This window comes from Mizuhopecten yessoensis, unplaced genomic scaffold (genome assembly GCF_002113885.1).
Source record: "Mizuhopecten yessoensis strain PY_sf001 unplaced genomic scaffold, ASM211388v2 scaffold9049, whole genome shotgun sequence".
NCBI classification, from domain to species: Eukaryota; Metazoa; Mollusca; class Bivalvia; order Pectinida; family Pectinidae; genus Mizuhopecten; species Mizuhopecten yessoensis.
Genome location: NW_018407853.1, coordinates 1,343,552 through 1,366,346, shown reverse-complemented (window position 1 = coordinate 1,366,346; position 22,795 = coordinate 1,343,552). Strand labels below are relative to the sequence as shown.

The 22,795-nt window shown below is 36.3% G+C and overlaps 1 protein-coding gene across 2 annotated transcripts in view; it reads right to left on the bottom strand.

Annotated features, from left to right (window-relative positions):
* Positions 1–4,493: 4,493 nt before the first annotated feature.
* LOC110457243 (PAB-dependent poly(A)-specific ribonuclease subunit PAN3-like) overlaps positions 4,494–22,795 on the bottom strand; it is a 34,388-nt gene continuing 16,086 nt past the window's right edge. For both annotated transcript variants that reach the window (XM_021508425.1, XM_021508426.1), the window contains exons 10-17: positions 22,124–22,240; positions 16,456–16,626; positions 15,053–15,297; positions 14,180–14,319; positions 13,406–13,535; positions 13,006–13,070; positions 12,062–12,200; positions 4,494–11,401 (exon numbers count right to left, since the gene is read on the bottom strand). In XM_021508425.1, coding sequence (XP_021364100.1) covers positions 11,252–11,401; positions 12,062–12,200; positions 13,006–13,070; positions 13,406–13,535; positions 14,180–14,319; positions 15,053–15,297; positions 16,456–16,626; positions 22,124–22,240 — 1,157 coding nt within the window. In that variant the 3' untranslated portion in view covers positions 4,494–11,251. The remainder of the gene's footprint in view (positions 11,402–12,061; positions 12,201–13,005; positions 13,071–13,405; positions 13,536–14,179; positions 14,320–15,052; positions 15,298–16,455; positions 16,627–22,123; positions 22,241–22,795) is intronic.

Here is a 22,795-nt window from a genome sequence, read left to right as displayed (position 1 = left end):
TGATGATCTTTCTTTCCACGTAGAGAAAATCACTGTAGTACCTCTGAGTCTGGAGAAGAAGATTTTTGAAATATTGATTAATTTTCCCTTTGGGGCCCCGCCCTGGCCCCAGGGGTCGGGGTAGGAATCTCAATTTTACAATTTGAAACCATCTACCTCCAAGGATAATTCTCACCAAGTAAAAATAATTTCCTACAGAAAGTTGTCAAAATATACCCAAAAGTGTTATTTCCCTATATAAACTATAGTAAACTTTACCCCCTCCCCAAGGGAGAACGGATAGCTCGGGGGTCCTGAAATTTACAATTTAAGTAAAGCCCCTGATGATCTTTCTTTCCACGTAGAGAAAATCACTGTAGTACCTCTGAGTCTGGAGAAGAAGATTTTTGAAATATTGATTAATTTTCCCTTTGGGGCCCCGCCCTGGCCCCAGGGGTCGGGGTAGGAATCTCAATTTTACAATTTGAAACCATCTACCTCCAAGGATAATTCTCACCAAGTAAAAATAATTTCCTACAGAAAGTTGTCAAAATATACCCAAAAGTGTTATTTCCCTATATAAACTATAGTAAACTTTACCCCCTCCCCAAGGGAGAACGGATAGCTCGGGGGTCCTGAAATTTACAATTTAAGTAAAGCCCCTGATGATCTTTCTTTCCACGTAGAGAAAATCACTGTAGTACCTCTGAGTCTGGAGAAGAAGATTTTTGAAATATTGGATAATTTTCCCTTTGGGGCCCCGCCCTGGCCCCAGGGGTGGGGGTAGGAATCCCAATTTTACAATTTTGAAGCCTCATCTACCAAGGATGATTCTGACCAAGTTTGAAAAAAATCCATCCACTGGTTCTTGAGAAGAAGTTGAAAATGTAAAAGTTTACGCACGACGCACGACGGACGACGGACGACGACGGACGAAAAGCGATTGGAATAGGTCACTTGAGCAAAGCTCAGGTGACCTAAAAATCTAACAATAACAATGAGCTGCTATAATCTATATTTGATTTGCAAAAAATATAAATCATATTTTTGATCCTATTAAGTTTCAGACCCCTGAATGACAGTTTCAATGCATTTCTGCAAGCACTTAATCCCATGTGGCACGATAACGAAAGCTAAAGTGTAACACATACATGTAATGGCAACGAAGTGTTTACCAGAAGGTTTAACAACTTTACGTGTCATGACAGTAACGACTTTGCCCTTTACGTTTGATTACGAAAAGAAATAGATGCAGTAATTCAATTTAATCTCAATGGAAGATCTGTGAACTTTGTAGCTGTTAATCAATGAGCTATACCCGTTATGATAGAGCAAAGTGTACTTGCAATTGCAGAGTAACTATATTTAGCCACATATTTTACAAATTTAGAGACAGGAGATATGCCATAATAACCAGCATAACTTGATTTGTGTACAAGAGGATTCTTACTATTTGTTCTTAACAAGTATTTTTGCTAACTTGTACATCATACCCACGATTTCTTTTAGCGTTAAGGATGTTTGCTACCTTACACATGCGATTTAAAGTTGCATTATATATTTATTTGTTATAGTTAACGATAGGATACCGTACACATTAAACTGATGGTTGTTAAAACAAGAGGCCCAAAGGGCCTGTATCGCTCACCTGGCTATTACAATTATATAACATGTGTTGTTCGTTTTTGGGTTTATTGTGCCTTGCTTCTCTGGCCCCAGGAGAGCCATTGCCTCCATTTATACAACATTGGATCGCATTCATCCAATTAGTCTCCAGACCAAATGTTATCAAAATCCATACATTCGTTCACGAATAGTAGTAATTTAAAGTATTTACCTCCATTTCTCCTATTGGACCCAAACCCTCTAGCCTGTGGTGGGGGTGGGGGTCAGATCCACCATTTATACAAATTTGTTCTGTTTCCACAAGGCCCCTTCAAATCAAATATGGAACAAATCATTTCATTTCTACAGAAAACAAGAGATTCCAGAGGGATCTTGGCGCCCACCTTTGTACCATCTTCATTAGTTCTTTGTCAGTTCGATCTTTTCTCTTCTTTCCTCTAATCTGTTTGAGAAAGATCCCTTTACAGTAAATGCACCTTGAGGTAACTTTTGATCTAAACTTAATACTGATGTGTATGAAAGCCAACCTTCAAAGTGAGTTTGTCATTTCACATATTTACTAGTACAGTACTTAATGTGAAAGAAATAGAATCGATCATTGCAATATGAGAAAGATCTGTTTAGTTCTTCTTTTAATCCATTTTGTTTTTATGATCAGTCTCAAAATATAACATACACAACGAGGGATCAAGGGGAACCTACATTTAAAATTTGAGAAAGATCCCTCCCGTACTTCCCGAGAAATAGCGATAACAAACTTTCACTATCAAAATCCAAGATGGCTGCCTGTCGGCCATGTTGTTTATCCGATCAGTCTCTAAAATTGCCCTGCACAGCTAGGACCAAGGGGAACCTACATATAAAATTTAAGAAAGATCCCTCTAGTTCTTCCGGAGAAATAGCGGTAACAAACCCACACTATCAAAATCCAAGATGGCTACCTGTCGGCCATGTTGTTTATCCGATCAATCTCAAAAGTTGCCCTGCACAGCTAAGGACCAAGGGGAACCTACATATAAAATTTGAGAAAGATCCCTCTGGTACTTCTTGAGAAATAGCGATAACAAACTTTCACTATCAAAATCCAAGATGGCTGCCTGTCGGCCATGTTGTTTATCCGATCAGTCTCAAAAGTTGCCCTGCACAGCTAAGGACCAAGGGGAACCTACATATAAAATTTGAGAAAGATCCCTCTGGTACTTCTTGAGAAATAGCGATAACAAACTTTCACTATCAAAATCCAAGATGGCTGCCTGTCGGCCATGTTGTTTATCCGATCAGTCTCAAAAGTTGCCCTGCACAGCTAAGGACCAAGGGGAACCTACATATAAAATTTGAGAAAGATCCCTCTGGTACTTCTCGAGAAATAGCGATAACAAACTTTCACTATCAAAATCCAAGATGGCTGCCTGTCGGCCATGTTGTTTATCCGATCAGTCTCAAAAGTTGCCCTGCACAGCTAAGGACCAAGGGAACCTGCATATAAAATTTGAGAAAGATCCCTCTGGTTCTTCTTGAGAAATACCGATAACAAGAATTGTTTACGGACGGACGACGGACGACGGACAACGGACCACGGACGCAGGGTGATTTGAATAGCCCACCATCAGATGATGGTGGGCTAAAAATTCAAAAGTGTGGAACTCTGTTAAAAGTGGTGCAAATAACAGTCAAGTGATACATAACCTTAATAGGTAAAGGTGAACAAGAATTCCACGGAAGTGGATGTGTCGCCTGCGCAGGAAGCTTGGAGATTACGAAGAAATAGATACACTTTTCATTTCAAGAAATAATGTTCAAAGTAAGCAATAATCATAGATTATGTTTTTGGATGGCATCATTTTGTTATATAATCTGTTATTCTGGGAAGTTTTAAGGAAGCACTGCATGAAGTTTGAGTTGGATCGGCCCAAGAAAACTCAAGTTATCGCACAAAAACAGATTTTCTATTTATAGTAACAGTGACCTTGACCTTTGGACCTGAAAAGCAATCCCAATCAAGCACTTTTGGTAAGGAAGCACTGCATGAAGTTTGAGTTTGATCGGCCCAAGGAAACTCAAGTTATCGCACGAAAACCTCTGTTCGGATGATGCCGCCGCCGCCACAGCCGACAAAGCAATACCTATGAGTCACCAGCTTTTCGCAGGCGACACAAAAAGTGAACTTTAATCCAACACAACGCGTGGAATTCCTGTACACTGTTTATATCATTTATGGGGAGATAATAAAATGTGGCTGCTATAAAAGAAAATTGTCTTTATAAGAAAATAAAAACATTTTTGATTTTTTTTAATTTTTTTTTAACATCATTGTTAGGAAAATCCTCTTCTAGCAGCTTATTACTATCTACCCATTCAGTTTTTGTATACAAATAACACTGAACATCATTAATATTTTACTTTTATTATTTTTGTTTGATGCATTTTTCATATTTTATTTCATATTTCAACATTGCCATAAAAATATTCTCTGTACATCAAAAGAACAATTGCAAATTTCTGTACAGATCTGGAGAAACCACTGACACTGTATTGATCACGAGTATGGAAGGATGCAAGCTTCAGAACACTCCACTCGTTTGTAGTAAGAGTTGGATATCATACCAACTATACTAAAACCCTGTTAAAGTAATGACAACTACCCTCGACATTGACAGTACACCTCTGCATTTACCCTACAGTAATGATTAACTACCTATGAACAGTATTTATCTATACAGTAATACTAAACCACCTATCAACAATATTTACCTGTAAATTTACAGTGAATCAATCACCTGTCAATAATATTTGTTACAGAAAACAACAGTTTTTACCTGTAAGTTACAGTAAACTACCTGCCAATATTGTTAACCTGTAAATTTAGTTAACCACCCATCAACAGTATAACCTGTAAATTTAGTTAACCACCCATCAACAGTATAACCTGTACATTTACAGTTAACCACCTGTCAACAGTATTACCTGTACATGTACAGTTAACCACCTGTCAACAGTATTACCTTTACCTTTACAGTTAACCACCTGTCAACAGTATTACCTGTACATTTACAGTTAACCACCTGTCAACAGTTTTTACCAGTAACAGTAAATATCATGTCAACAGTTTTTACCTGTAACAGTAAACCAACTGTTCAGCTTCATATGGTTGCAATCAACCATCAATGCCAATGGTTATTGACATTAAAAGTTTACATGTAAAGTACAGGAAATTACCTGTGAAAGGGCACAAAATTCCACACAGAAAATTCCAATTAAATCCATGTAAAATAAAGAAGTTCACAATGAATTGTACGCACTGTAGTCTAGAACTGAAATGTTATTGAGAAAAGATGACTATGGGATATCGCAAAATGTAATACAACCTTTAATGATACAAAAATAAATCTATTCCAAATTACACCGCAATACACCTCTTTTAAATGGATGTCCAGAATTGAACTACCGAAGGTCTTTAAACTAATTGGCTAAAACACACTAGTGCAGTTCACTCCAGCTGTATGATCAGCATTGTATCATTCCTAGAGCACTTTTAACACCAGATTATAACTCTGATAGGCATTGCAAGTATTTAAACTGACTTTACTTTTTAAAATGTTGCATTTTGTTTCCTTACCATAAAACTGTTATATAGGGGCTAAATTCCTCCTTAACCATAAGTTATCATTCATTTAAATTTAGGTTTTAACAAACAATGAACAAGACTTTGGCCATCTTTGACAAAGATAACGGAGAACAACCTGGCTGTGGGGGTTTCATTTCCTATTCATTCCTCATATTGTAAAAACCTAGCTCCACATGTAAACAAACTGATCATTATTACACAATGCTGCGTTGGTGTAACTGATCTTATTACAGAAAAAAGATTAGAACAGAAAAATTAAAGCTATCATCTTGTGTTATTAGTACAATCACTGTATGCAGGTTCGATTCAACTTCTAGTTATATGAAACTGTTTAAAGAAGTAGTGTCAACAGACTTTAGCAATTAAGGCTAAGCGTGAGATTTCCAGTTGAGTGACTATTCTGAAACTTGCACCATAACATTACATGGAATGGAGTCAATCATGATGACAGTGTTGTTGAAATAAATAACACTAATTTTAAAAGTGTAATGAGATGACATGAAAACATGATTTATAATGATCACAAAACAATAAAGTTAAAACAATTCATGACAAAATCTTTCTAAAACAGTGTGTGGAGTTTTCCAGCAGCACTCATAGCCTCCCAGTTTTATCTGGGAGAATGGCAACCCAAAAGTTCCCTTTGCCAACATAACAATCGCTCCAATGGTCACCTAAATTTATTGTGGCCAATCAGATTAAGGGTCAATTGAAACCCATGTTTATCTTGAGGGTTAATGACAGCCCATATTTACCGTGGCCAATACAGTTCTGGGCACAATTCACTATGCCTGGGTCAATCATCACTGGCCAGATTAACTGAAATCATATCTAACATGGCCACATCATAAAAATATCAATATCTATTTTTGTCAAGGGAAATCACTGATCTGACCATCAATAATTCACATATATGTACATACATTCCAACAAATCAATTTTTCCTGGGTCTTACAAAAGGCATTACTCAAACTGACATCTCAGAAAAGTGACAAGTGCACCTGATTCACCGCCCACCCTCTTCACTTGTTCTCACAGGTGATTCTTCACCAATCAAATATGCTCAACTTCTAACAATATAATGCGTTTATAGAACTTAGATGTGTGATGCAAGTTCTGATTCATCCAGTTTGTCTAACATGTGAAAAATACACTAAGTAGACATATTAAAGGCATTCATGGATATGTTCCTAGATAAGGTACATCAAGGCATATACCATGCGTAATAAAATAACTGAGATATTGCTCCCCTATAGCTATCCAATATCAGTTCAGTAAAGGCACGGTGCAGCGTGAATCAAGTGCACCCATAGTCAACAGCTCAAAAAGCAATGCCATTAATCAGAACTCCAAATGATTTTGTAGCACAACAACTAGTTTCAATATTACATTTGCATCATCACAATAATTTGTCAACTTCTAATTTATAGAATCTCTTTGACATATTACTTTTTCAATGATGATGTATCAGTTCCATAACAAAGTTATATCAATACCCACAATGAATAGTATACAACAACCTAACCCGTCTCCTGTCATCACAGTCCGTCCCCTCCATCACAATTACTACACGTGTTGTATAGTATACAACAACATAACCAGTATCCTTTAGTCCTCCTGTCCACATAACAATGTCCTATCCTTACACATACAAGTATATATATAGAGGTTCCACATGTACAGTAACAAACTTTTGTTGGCCATGTTTACCATTATCAAGTTCAATTTCCAGTTTTGAAAAGAAAGTGAGCTGTAGCAAATTCCTTTTTTCTAACAACACAGTTTGATCAGAAAACTGTCTAAATCTTTGTAACTTCTATCTTTCACAATTTCTGATACCATGAACAAGACTACTCTGGACACATAGGAATTTGTTCCAGATGCTAAATTTGCTAATTGACGTATCACCTGTGTTTACAGCTTTATACTCCATAGTTTGGATAATGCTTGATTTCACCAATTCTAAGTATTCCCAAAATTTAACACTTGTAAGCCATAAATATGATCTGTAACGGACGAGCAAAAATTTAAAGGACATCATTCCTAAAACCATTCCATAGTTCAGAATATTGACCAATCGAAGCCATGGAAGGTTATAACCAACCAGTTAATTAACACTGCAGTCCAACCAATACCTCGGACGATTAATGCCGGACTTTGGAGTTGATAAACAGGGACAACTGTGTTGAAATACAGCATATACATTCTTTTTTCAGTTCACATTACTATTCCCTCCTTAACAAGTACTACACAGAACACCAATATCTGAGATAAAATCGTTTACAAATGAACCAATACATCCTTGTTCAGACATATACACTGCAGAAATCCATAGGGCTTCACACATCCAGATACATGTTGTCATGTTTGCTATTTGTTCGTAGGAAATATCAAATCGTGTAAGAATAATTTACGACATATTTCCAGGTGAGCAATTCGGAGAAAATATCCCTTCAGTCAGTTTTCTTAAAATTTTCACTTGAAAAAAACATTAAAATATGAATATGTACATTTAGTCACAGTGGTAAATTATATTAAAACAAAACATCACAGCGCCTTCTCCTCAGCTCTACAATCCCCAACATGACTTACAATTCCATCGGTCTGGCTTCAATTGTTCCTACTCTACAAAGTCCAACTGATACTTGGTCAACAAGTGTTGTGAATTCAACCACATGGTGAAATCTTACCAAATACATAATAATTCAAAGAGAAATAATGACGTTTCTTTTGCTTGTGTATGTTTTGTTGTCTGGTCATATCAGAAGTAATGAATTAAGGGGAGGCAATTCTGACTCAAATCATGAAAATAGAAACTCTGACCGACCTGAATTTCAGCGTCATTTTACTAATTGTCTTTTTAACATACTGGCATTTTTATATTGTACAAGTGCATTCACCATTGGAAGGTTATACTGACAATTCAGACAGTGTTGATGTATCTCATGGAGCACTTCAAGAAAAAAAAATCAAAAGACTTATGATCACATACATGTAAATCAGTTTGGTATGGTGTTTGTTGCTTTTGACAAACTTTATCTTCAATGATCGATGAAGAACATTTGTAAATATGTATTATTTAATTAACATGCAATCTCCTGTTTTTGTCTCCAGTAACCATATATATAATGGATGAGTGATTATTCAGAAAAATATATTTTTCATGCAATTTTAAAAGCCATGATGAAATCCTCTTCACCCAAACCAATGGCAAGATTTCATGTGATTCAAGAAATGAAGAATGTATCCGTGAGCTGCATGTGTTTACATCCAACTGATGCTTTTGATCTTAATGAAGACATTCTCAATATGAAAAGATCTCAACAAATTGTAGCATTCTAACCACAATGTGACCTGAAGTTAACAAATAACAGAAATTGAAAAAAATAAAATAAAGGTGCTTAAAATTTTCTCAACTAGCTGAGGATTCGGTATGGAACTCAACCTAAATCCTCAGCCAAGGAAAACGTGGTATGGGTTTTGAGCATTTGCAGTAAATATCTGATAAATCACCATACAGAATGTTTTATTCCTAAGGCTATCAAACACTGTTTACCTAGATTCCTGTTATCTATATAGATCAGAAATCAATTAATAGTGCTTGCTAATTTATAAACTGAGATCACAGAAACAAAGGCTGATTTGCCTGTGACATTGTTGACAGGACTGAAATTGTTTAAAAAAAATCTTGGCTGGATACATTAACTATAGCTATGTCATTAAGAAACAGAAGCCTAAAACTTTATAACAAGTACCAGAAATGTTTTGAGGACAATTTCAATTTTCACAATTCACACTCATATAATGTATATAAACCCCAATTATTCTTGTCGATGTACTCTAACTAGAACGCCCACCAAAAATCCTCTTTATCTGTAAGTTTATATTAAGTAGCTGATGCACCGACAGTAACGGCAATCACGAAAGTTTCATTGAAATCTATAAAACAAAACTTGTCTGTGACACTATTCAAACAGATATTGATTTCATTGTTGTAATTGACTAAGTCATGCTGTTTAGAGAACATCTGAAGGTTGCCTATTGAAAACCATACACATTTTGGTAAAATAACAATTTTAGCACCAGGGCAAATGTTGTTATATTCTGCCACAACAGTGAAATAACATGCTCCTCATTCAGAAACCATTAAACTTTCTATTTATGACTTTTCACTACATAAACCAAGATCTTAAGTTGTAAAAAGTATCTTCGACAAAGATTATCAATAAAGAATATCTGCCTAGTCTTTGACCAATGGAAAGGCTGGATGCTACTTCAGCAGTATGAACTCATTCATCCTATATTGCTGCTGTAAGATATATTTTGGAAACATGCTTATACTTCAAATTATTATTGTTCACTTGGAAACATAATTAATGATTTTGTCAAAACTCCATTGTAATCTTACCCTATGGCAGTCTTTATTCCAAAGAAAGAGCTGTGAGCATTGATTAGTCAATAAACTATATCTTCAACTTTTATTGATGGAATCCTATCATATATTTCATCGCGAACAATTAATTAAAATATTATATAATCTATCAACATATTTATGAAGGAACAATTTGTTTTTTTCCGATGAAATGATCGATCAAGCAGATGAGACACTATCTTACTATAAGGATTATATATCTGTCCATTCAATTAATTGTCAGTATAAATTTCTTGTGCTGACAGCACCGGTAACAAATCTCAACATTTTAGCCACATCAAACATCCAAATAGAATAAGATAAACATTTTGACTTTGAGATTGTTGTAGATATGTATTTATTTTACTTCCAGACCTTTGAGTACCTTTTCATAAACAAGATATTCTGTCCACTGATCACAGATATGTGATATTTTCTGTGTCAATAGCACAGGTCTGAAGTATCTAACAGTGAGCCATACAGTGCTAAACAAAGCTAATGCTATTTTGGTGAGTTTGATTTTAAACGAGATCTTTATGCTGTCCTATTTGCAGTCTTTCACACATATGGGAACTATTCTATGAGATGCCATCGGAAAATCTTCAATGAAAATTATGCAAGGAGTGGTTGTACAATGGGCAAATGCTGATGCGAATGGAATGCCAGTATTTTATAGAATTTCAAATATTCATTATACAATGTTTCCTTAACCTTTCAAAACAACCATGATTGTTTTTTCATAGAGACATGATTTGGCTGCAAATATTTATTCTTTGATATATTCAAGTTGTTTTTTCTGAAGAATGTAGGATACAAAATCATAAACCTTTCTTCATTCCAAAGCATTTGAATTATTACCTCTTGTAACTGAAAATGGCCATATAAAAATTTATATTAACAAAGATGAAAGGTCACTTTAAAAATTCATCAGAGGTATTAACAAATCTGAACATACAAAAATATGCCCTTGTTAAACCTACTTCAACAAGTCCTGCCTGCTGTAGACAAGGAAGGTGCAAGTTTATCGTCCATAAATGTACACAGGTTAAGCCCCGTACACAAGTTCGGCCCCATACACAGGGTCAGCCCCATACATGGGGTCAGCATGCAAAACAAGTATTGTACATTCCTATACACACTGTTTTTTTTATCAATTTGTTCATAAAATTGAATATCAATCTTACAATACAATACCATTGAAACAAAAACCAGTTCAATTTATACAATAATCATAAAAATGTCCATATCAATTATTTCCATTCAAAAAGAAAATGCATTTTTCCCAATCAAAAACAATATTGAAACAAATGACACATTTTTGCTGCCTTAGGCATAAGGACAGAGCTTACTTCACGATATATGTCAAGGAGTTATCTCTCCTGGGTGTGGTCAGAAACATCACTGTCTGTACAGAAAGTTCAAGATCAGTTCCGATTACACTGCCCTTCATAGCTCTTTGTCGCACTTTATCGCTGTTTAATTTAAGATATGCAATGACCAGTTGAAATACAAAATGTTTTCATTGTTCCATAACTTACAAATAATCTGTTCCAATAAACATCCATGTAAGACTGACAGCCACTGACAGTTGTCGGCTTGTCTTATGACCACTAAGAGTAGGTCCCGTTCTGGTGACGTGCCGACACGAGATCGTTAAATGACTGCTCAAAATTCTGTTTGAGTTCTGCGTATGAGACCACTAGCACACTGTGTTCATCACGAGACATAAGACAGATCTTCTCCGATGTGCCAGCATCCAGCTATCAACATAAATAGGAATGATATGTATCCTCAACAACAAACACGCAACAGAAACTGTCAACAGTCTTTATCAATGACAACAATCCACAAAAACTTAAAACAAGTCTTTTATCAACAAAAACAATAATCAACAGAAATTATACACAATCTTTGTCCAAAACAAAAGTAGATTCACATTTTCTACTCTTAACTTAACCAAGAAAGTTATTCCTAGATTTTGTCACAGGTGATTTTATCATATAATTGTGATACAGACATCACCATTTCAATTCAAGTAGACTATTTATTAGTTGACATTTGGCTGTAGCAGAATATATTATTTCTGAACTCATTCACCCCTTAAGACACATTTGAACTCTTCCAGTTCAAAGGCTGGATTAGTTCATAATGAACCTTCAGGGGTGAACGACTTAAATACCTTTTAAAAATCTGCCACAGAACACTTGTGTAATTACATGACAATGATGCTATGAAGCTATGAGGAACAGACAGGTCATTGGTGGGTTTATTCTGTGTACGGATAATAATTTGTGAACCGCTTTGAGACGACCTACAAACCAGGTTGTGATAAAGCAGTATATAAGAACCTCCAATTATTATTATCATTATTACATAATATCTTATGTTTAAATCTAGTAAACAGGACTGTTAATACACACCTTGTTTAAGCACTGTACGATGTGGGCCATATCAATCCAAGGAGCCCCATTCTCATCCACCTGGTGGAACAGGTAATCTCTGAACAGCTTTAGCATGTATCTATCACCCGTTTCAGACCACTGTGGATCCAGGTTGAACCTGTAAATATTAGTTGTAACAACAGCATTAAGTCAAAACTATTGAATTGATATTTCATCATTATTATACACATAGTTACCATGGTGGGGGCATAGGATTGTTTTCTATGAAATATATCAACGGAAAAAGCAAACATTTGTCCTCAACTGTTTTACTCCATTTTTTGAGCATTTTCCTCAAATTGTAACTTACTTTAATTAACATAATAACAATAAAGTTCTGACATATAGTTCTAAAAAATACAGATGACAATTAATTCAACAGCCTATTAAGTTTGGTGATCAAACACTGCCCAAACATTTGTTAAAAAACTTGAACAAAGTCCAGTTAAGCTGCTTTTGGAATATGAAAATTGGTTCAGCACATTACTTACTTATCATATTAAAGCCTCACCCTATAATATTATATTATTACATTACTTGGGTGATCTAACTCTGCATAAAAACAACCTGCTCAAGATCTTGAAACAAATCCAATTGAGCTGATTTTGGCCCCTAAAATATCAAAATATGGTTCAGCACATTACTTACACTCCATTTTAATATTTGTCTCAACCTTATAATAATCAACAGCCTATTGATTGTGGTGATACAAAACTGTCTGAAAAAACCTGCTCAAACATTTTAACCTGAAGTGGGATGTTGAATAGTTAAAATAAAAAGAAATGTAAATTTAAGGACAGATGACCATTGGACGACAGACCACAGACGAAAGGTGATTTGAATAGCCCACCATCAGATGATGGATCAGGACTAATATCAAAGTCCACTGCATGTTAATAAGGAAAGTGAAACACAGTACTTACTCTGGCCTTTCGTTGATAATCCCAAACTTGCTCATCAGTCGGAGCACTCGACCATTCTCTACTTCCTGTAAACAAAAACAATGAGATTTATATATGAAAGTTTTATTTATTACCCACATCAACAATTGATAGTGTATGTTTCCATAATATGTTATTCATGTCTTTCAAAAGAATTATCATTGCTATTTCCCTGACCTATCGACTATTTTTTGGACAAGGCATACAGTACAAACCCTGATACAGTACCCCTCGTTTCATTTCACACTTTGCTTACTGCAACATATTTCGAGGTCCCCTTTTCACTTTTTTTTTAAATATTCCTTCATATGTCTCCCTAAAATTATTACCAAACCCGCCAAAGTCTCTCTGGACAAATGGTATAAGGAGGTGGGTGACAAACCTTGGCCAGCTCCGTCTCTATCACATCACTCCTGAGTTGAGCAGAGTCTAGCTGGGTGTAGAACCTCGCCCCAATCATTGGCATTATGTCATTAATGCTCCTGGGCCGGTTCTGATTGGCCAGTAAGTACCTAAAACAGTCAAGCATAGCGTGAAAGTCTTATAACACTTGCTCTTGAACACTGCATATAACAGATTAGCATATGTAAATATATAGAAGAGAGAGCTATAACTAAACTATGTCAGCATTGGATATCAAATGAACTGTTACAAGAAAGTCGGTTTGAGCACAAAATCCATGAGAACAGTTTCATGAATACGGGCCCAGATCTCCATTTTAATTATGACCTCCATAATGCATTTGCATAATAAGGATGTCATTTGAAGATCATGGAGAAAATTCATCCTGGAAAGTGTGTCTCAACATTTACATCATTACTGAAATTATTTTGCACTTATTCTATTATGCACCAATAAAAAATGGCTAAACCTTTTCACCCTACCAGACTGTAACTCTGTTCTAGTCACATGACCTTTATTGTCATTGTACCAAAGTTGCAAACATCATGTAACTGTGCTCTGAAGACGGCCTCCCTTTGGCCGAAACATGTCAGCACTTAGGATGTAAATCAAACATTACATTTTGTACCGGATTCAGTTGTGTTGTTGCTCATCTTTTCTATTTTCATTTACATCATTAGTAATATTTGAAATGTGGAAGGATGAATTTGTGTAGCATACAAAATTTATAGCAATTGTGAAGGAAAAGTCTTACAAGAAGAGGTTCTTAAGATCTGCTGAGTAGTTTCTGGCAATGAGTTCCATTGAGTTTTGGAAGCTGTCTCGCTGAATGGCCAGTACAGTGTTACAGGCCAGGGCCAATACCACACGCCCCATGAACAGCAAGTCATCTTGCTGAAATCACATCAATTACAGTGAATTATAAATAAGAGTGAAATATAGCTGCGCTGAAATTATTTAATATATATTTCATGACTTCCTTTAACTTTAATGTGATTTGTAAAAAAATCCTAAAACAGTTGGTCAAAATTTAAATGACCTTCACCTTATATATAGCTTTCAGGTTTCTTGGTAATTATACTTATTTGCAAAGGTGTTGTTACTTAAACACTTCAAATTAACTGTACAAACAAAATTATGTTCTATAAAAGTTCCTATGCCTCTGCATATTGATATGAAATTAAAAACAAAGTTAATGAAGGCCCAAAATAATAGATACAGTGATTACTATATACCCCCTCACAGTGATTACTATATATATATACCCCCCTCACAGTGATTACTATATATATATATATATCCCCTCAGTGATTGCTATATACCCCCTCACTGTGATTACTATATATATATATATATATCCCCTCACAGTGATTACTATATACCCCCTCACTGTGATTACTATATATATATATCCCCTCACAATGATTACTATATACCCCCTCACTGTGATTACTATATATATATATCCCCTCACAGTGATTACTATATACCCCCTGACAGTGATTACTATATACCAACTCACTTTGATAACTATATACCCCCTCACAGTGATTACTATATACCCCCTCACAGTGATTACAATATAGTCTAAGAGGGGGTTGTAACAATAAAACCCTACAAGTTGTACCTGATAATGAGGCATCACAGCCATAGGGTTGCCATTGGTACTATCGAAGGTGAGGACATCCAGGATACCAACACAGTTAAGCCGCAATCTTGACTTGCCATAGATGAGGATCTTTGTGGGGTCCATGGTCCTGCATGCTAGTCCTGCGGCATGTATAGCCCTTAGGGCAGAGCTTAGCTGTACCACATATGCCCAGATTAGGCTCTCTGGAAGCAAGCCAGCGTGTTGGCGAGGACCATTCCCATCTACACAATACAGATAATATAGATAAATACAAGTGGCAAAAGCCGTTGACATAAATTGCAGAAAAAGGTAATACTTACATATTAATTATAGAAAACATTCAAAAAAAGACAATTCAACGAATTTTAGTCCCTCACCGAATGTGAAATGCATAGATGATAAATTTGTGCAGTAACTAATTCTATATATAAATGTTTGACAGACCCACCATATTCAATAAGGAATAGTGTCAGTGACCTTGTCAGTGACCTGGTCAAAAACAGAGTTACCTACTTTGATATACAACACACCGCCTCTCCAAGATGAACCCATACTCCAAGTATAAAATTCCAGTGACAAGTAGTGTAGGAGATAAGAGTCAGGACAAACTTTTTCTTTGATGCAGGTCAAAATGTAGGTCAGAGTGACCTACTTTTAATACATGACACATCGTCTAACCAAGGGGTACCCATACCCCAAGTATGAAGTTCCAGTGACCAGTAGTGCAGGAGATAAAGCCTGGACAAAATTTTCCTTGATGTAGATCAAATGTCAAAATATAGGTCAGGGTGACCTACTTTTGATACATGACACACTGCCTCACCAAGGTGAACCCATACACCAAGTATGAAGTTCCAGTGACAAGTAGTGTAGGAGATAGCAGAAGGACGGACTGACACAGCGCAAAACTATAGTCCCCCCCCCCCCCTACCAGTTCCTGGTGGGGGACTAATAAATAGGATATTTTAAGCATTATTTCAAAATAAAATTGAAGTATTTTCAAAAGTTCTTTTATAATATTTCCAGACTCAATCATTGTTGAGTTTTAAGGGCTGAGAAAAGTTTAAATATTTTTAGTCTGTACCCATATAATTGAGGAGGGAGGTCTGTTTTATGTCCGTTACTAATATAAGATTACATCATTATTTAACCTAAAAGCTATTTCTGTATATGTTATACAAGAGAAACTTAGGATCTGCGGAAAAAAGGATCAGTTTGGTAAATCAGATCTCTAGAATATTGAATCTTCCACTCAGAATACAACTAGGAGAATAATTCAGGAATTAACGAAGTACTATAATCAACTGCAAGTATTAGGGTTCTGTATGTCTGCATCTCACAGGATCTTCTTCTCGTGACGATTAACAAAAATATTAGATCAGAAAAAAAGGAACACTTACTTCCCTTGCCACCAGCTGCCCCTCCACTAGCCCCTCCTCCGTGACTAGGGTTGAATGGACGAGCAGATCCGTCCATGCTACCATGGTAGGTGTTCATGGCGCCTGTATTGTGGAAGTGGTGGGCCATCAGAGTCTCTGCTCCCGCATAGTAGTCATACACAAAAACTATAGCTGTAAAATACAACATTAGTGGTCATAAACCAAAACTATAGCTGTAAAATACAACATAAGTAGTCATACACAAAACTATAGCTGTAAATACAACATAAGTAGTCATACACAAAAACTATAGCTGTAAATACAACATAAATAGTGATAAACAAACACTATAGCTGTAAATACAACATAAGTAGTCATACACAAAAACTATAGCTGTAAATACAACATAAGTGGTCATACACAAAAACTATAGCTGTATATACAACATTAGTGGTCATAAACCAAAACTATAGCTGTAAAATACAACATAAGTAGTCATACACAAAAACTATAGCTGTAAATACAACATAAATAGTCATACACAAACACTATAGCTGTAAATACAACATAAGTAGTCATACACAAAAACTATAGCCGTAAATACAACATTAGTAGTCATAAACCAAAACTATAGCTGTAAAATACAACATTAGTGGTCATACACAAAAACTATAGCTGTAAAATACAACATTGAAGTCATACACAAAAACTAAAGCTGTAAAACACAAGATTAGTGGTCATAAACCAAAACTATAGCTGTAAATAAAACATAAGTAGTCATACACAAAAACTATAGCTGTAAAATACAACATTAGTGGTCATACACAAAAACTATAGCTGTAAATACAACAGTAGTGGTCATAACCCAAAACTATAGCTGTAAAATACAACATAAGTAGTCATACACAAAAACTATAGCCGTAAATACAACATTAGTAGTCATAAACCAAAACTAAAGCTGTAAAATATAATATTAGTGGTCATAAACCAAAACTATAGCTGTAAATACAACATAAGTAGTCATACACAAAAACTATATCTGTAAATACAACATAAATAGTCATACACAAACACTATAGCTGTAAATATAACATAAGTAGTCATACACAAAAACTATAGCTGTAAATGCAACATTAGTAGTCATAAACCAAAACTAAAGCTGTAAGATATAACATTAGTGGTCATAAACCAAAACTATAGCTGTAAAATACAACATTAGTAGTCATACACATAACTATAGCTGTAAATACAACATTATTGGTCATAATCCAAAACTATAGCTGTAAAATACAACATTAGTGGTCATACACAAAAACTATAGCTGTAAATACAACAGTAGTGGTCATAACCCAAAACTATAGCTGTAAAATACAACATAAGTAGTCTTACACAAACACTATAGCTGTAAATACAACATTAGTAGTCATAAACCAAAACTAAAGCTGTAAAATATAACATTAGTGGTCATAAACCAAAACTATAGCTGTAAATACAACATTAGTAGTTATACACAAAAACTTTAGCTGTAAAATATAATATTAGTAGTCATACACAAAAACTATAGCTGTAAAATACAACATAAGTAGTCATACACAAAAACTATAGCTGTAAAATACAACATTGAAGTCATACACAAAAACTAAAGCTGTAAAACACAAGATTAGTGGTCATAAACCAAAACTATAGCTGTAAATAAAACATAAGTAGTCATACACAAAAACTATAGCTGTAAATACAACATAAGTAGTCATACACATAAACTATACATCACATTTTGTTTTATTTGTAAAACATATTGATGGTTATACAGCTATGATGAAGTTCATATTTTTCTACTGTAATAAACATTTTGTTATTTTTTACACTAAATCAACCAATCAGAGAAGGGTTTGGTGTGAAAAAACAAGCCATTCGGATTAATATGTCTCGCCTATGTCCCACTTTGACCATCCTTGCACATATCAGAGAAACTAACTTAAACGCAAAACTTAATATTGATGGAGATGTTGACAAAGTCAATGGACCCTGAAAAGTAGGGCTCATCCAGCATTTGATGCATGGGTTGAGATGTACTACCTAACATGCATCTACGGCCCAAGTTTGGTTGGTTTAGCACTTATACTTTCAGAGAAACTAACTTGAACACAAAAACTTTATGTTGACACTGTCACCGGAAAAGCAACACCTAAATCTCGTTTCCACTTCGTGCCCGCGAGAAAAAAATAACCAATCAGAGAGTAGGGTATAGTGAGAACAACAATAGGTATACATGTATATTGTCAATTGTGACATCACTATGTTTCTTGAATGTCTAAAGGTCAGTTCCAATCAAAACTGGTGACAGAATTCTGAGACAAACCAATCTTTTATTTTCCATACTTTCGGTAGCTATAGCTCAACCATGCATACTTTGACAAATCTATAGCAGTTGGTGTATTTGTGACAGCACATTCAAAAACAGTATGAAACGGCTACAAAGGTACCCAATCTGACGAGATAGGGAAGTAACACTAATTTGCCGTATAATGTATGTGTCACAGGTAGACAATACAACTCACTGATGTGCAGGTAAATAAATACAAGAGGCCCAAAGGGCCTGTATCACTCACCTGGATATCTAATATTAATGTATGGTTATGGGGTGGGGATCTCAACTGTTTCCAAGCTGCGACTCAGAAACTAGGTCCCTAGGGTTGTGGCCAGACCCCAGGATCAATTCTAATATCATGACTGCATTCGTCTCTTTTTGCCCAGCATGTGTATTTATAGTTTTGGGTTGGGGATCTCAACTGTTTCAAAGTTATGACCCAAGGGTTAAGTCTGCAAAGGTGGGGCAGACCCTGGGGTCAATTCTAATATCATGACTGCATTCGTCTCTTTATGCCCAACAATTGTATACATAGTTTTGGGGTGGGGATCTTAACCATTTCGAAGTTATGACCCAGGGGTTAAGTCTCCAAGGGTGGGGCAAACCCCAAAGCCATCCTGGAAGTATATGTGCATTCATCTCTTTATACTCAGCAATTGCATATATATGGTTATAGGGTGGGGATCTCAACTGTTTCCAAGCTGTGACTAAGAAACTAGGTCCCTAGGGGTTTGGTCAGACCCCAGGGTCTATTCTAATATCATGACTACATTCGTCTCTTTATGCCCAGTATTTGTATATATAGCTTTGGGGTGGGGATCTCAACTGTTTCAAAATTATGACCCAGGGACTATGCCTCATAGGGTTGGGCCAGACCCTAGGGCCATCATGAAAGCAAATGTGCATTCTTCTCTTTATACTCAGCAATTGTATATATGGTTATATGGTGGGGATCTCAACTATTTCCAATTAATAAACTTTTTTTGGCCCCACCCCTTAGCCCAGGGGGTCAACCCCATCATTTGTAGAATTTTGAATCTCCACTACCTAGGGATGCTTTCAGTCAAATATCGTTGATATCCATCTCTTAGTTCCAGAGAAGAAGTCCCTTAAAGCAATATAGTCAAATTGACCCCTTTTGGCCAAGCCCCTCAGTCCCCTGGGGGGTCAGCCACACTATTTGTACAATTTTTAATCCTCACTACCTAGGGATGCTTCCAATCAAATATGGTTGATATCCATCACTTAGTTCCAGAGAAGAAGTCCCTTAAAGCAATATAGGCAAATTGACCCCTTTTGGCCCTGCCCCCCAACCCCCTAGGGGGTCAGGCCTACCAATTATACAATTTTGAATCCTCACTACCTAGGGATGCTTCCAATCAAATATGGTTGATATCCATCACTTAGTTCCAGAGAGGTGGCTTAAAGCAGTATAGCCACATAACCCTTTTTGGACCGCCCCTCAGTCCCCTGGTGGGGTCAGCCACACCATTCGTACAATATTGAAGCCCTGCCTCCCATGAATTCTTTTGATCAAATATGATTGATATCAAGTGCATAGTTCTACAGAAGATGTTGTTTGTAGCAATATAGCAAAATTACCCCCTTTTGGCCCTGCCCCCCAACCCCCTAGGGGGTCAGCCCAACCATTTGTACAATTTTGAATCCCTGCCGCCCATGAATGCTTTTGATCAAATGTGATTGATATCCAGTGCACAGTTCGACAGATTAAGTTCTTGGTAGCAATATAGCCAAATTGCCCCCTTTTGGCCAAGCCCCTCAACCCCCTGGGGGTACAGCCCAACCAATTATATAATTTTGAATCCTCACTACCTAGGGATGCTTTCAGTCAAATATCGTTGATATCCATCTCTTAGTTCCAGAGAAGAGGCTTAAAGCAGTATAGCCACATACCCCTTTTTGGCCCGCCCCTTAGCCCCCTGGCGGGGTCAGCCCCACCATTCGTACAATTTTGAATCCCTGCCTCCCATGAATGCTTTTGCTCAAATATGATTGATATCAAGTGCATAGTTCTACAGAAGAAGATGTTTGTAGCAATATAGCAAAATTGCCCCTTTTTGGCCAAGCCCCTCAGCCCCCTGGCGGGGTCAGCCCCACCATTTGTATAAATCCCCACCACCTAGGTTACTTCCAGTCAAATATGGTTGATATCCATCAGTTAGTTCCAGAGAAGTGGCTTAAAGCAGTATAGCCACATACCCCTTTTTGGCCCGCCCCTCAGCCCCCGGGCGGGGTCAGCCACACCCTTTGACAATTTTGAATTCCTGCCTCCCATGAATGCTTTTGATCAAATGTGATTGATATCCAGTGCACAGTTCGACAGATTAAGTTCTTGGTAGCAATATAGCCAAATTGCCCCCTTTTGGCCAAGCCCCTCAGCCCCCTGGGGGGTCAGCCCAACCAATTATACAATTTTTAATCCTCACTACCTAGGGATGCTTTCAGTCAAATATCGTTGATATCCATCTCTTAGTTCCAGCGAAGAAGTCCCTTAAAGCAATATAGTCAAATTGACCCCTTGTGGCAAAGCCCCTCAGTCCCCTGGCGGGGTCAGCCACACCCTTTGACAATTTTGAATTCCTGCCTCCCATGAATGCTTTTGCTCAAATATGATTGATATCCAGTGCATAGTTCTACAGAAGAAGTTGTTTGTAGCAATATAGCCAAATTGCCCCCTTTTGGCCCTGCCCCTCAACCCCCTAGGGGGTCAGCCCTACCAATTATACAATTTTGAATCCACACCACCTAAGGATGCTTCCAGTCAAATTTAGTTGAATTCCAATCAGTGGTTAAGAAGAAGAAGTCGGTTAAAAGAAATTGTTGACGTACGGACGCCACAGTATGGCATAAGCTCACCTTGGTCCTTCGGACCCGGTGAGCTAATAAATAACCACATCTAACTGATTATGAATATCAAATTAAATTAGGAAACAGCGTATTTTATTTTTGTTTTAAAGTTCTATTACCTGACTAAAACCTATGATTCCAGTTACAAAATACAACAGTATAATTTAGAAGTGGAGAGTAGAATCCATACTTTAGATATGATGCATTTACCTTTTTTTCTCAAAACAGTGTATAACGTAATGAGGTTTATAAAAAGAACACCTTAATGGAAAATCTGTGATGACATAAATCCATGTTTTTTATCCCTGAGGTATGTGTTTTATGTCTGAGGATAGCAGCTAAAAATGACAATAACTGTTTTAATGAACTTTGTTTTTTTCTGGTTTTGACAAAAACAATAAATCCCAAACAATCCATTCGGTAATTGTTTTTCAGAGAGTAAGGTGTACTCACAATTGTCCCCGAAGGCCTTGGTGGTGAAGACCTCCCTCAGCTGTACAATATTGGGGTGGTACATCTTCTTCCACATGTCAATGATACTCATACATTTAGTGTTGGACAGCCGGAAACCTGTGCATTGTAGATTGTACATCATGATTAAACACCACTTCAGAATATAACAAGTCTAGATCTACAGTGTACTTCTGAAATTAATGTAATTAATACTGAATACAACTCGTTAATAGTAAAAGAGAACAAACCATTTCTTTTCTCTGAAACACTGAATACACAATATACTACATAACAGAATAGCTCTTGTAAAGCAGATTCTAATTGATGGCATAAACACATTTGTCAGTAAATGTTATGCCATGATACAAATTGTTTACATACCAGGAATTAGAATTCCCTTTATCATGGAAATTATGCATATTAACGTTCTTTATATTAAATTTATTGGAATGGGATGGATTAAAAAAACAACATATAACAGAAAGAAAGAACAAGAGGCCCATGGGCCTTAACGGTCACCTGATATATTTATACAGAGAGTTGATTTCGTTTTTAACATGAACAGAAATATTATTCAAAGTGACAAAAAACAATAAAACCACCTTATTCAATATCAAGCATACAGATTTCAGACTAAAAAGGATTTGAAACTAGCACCTCTGATTCTAAACA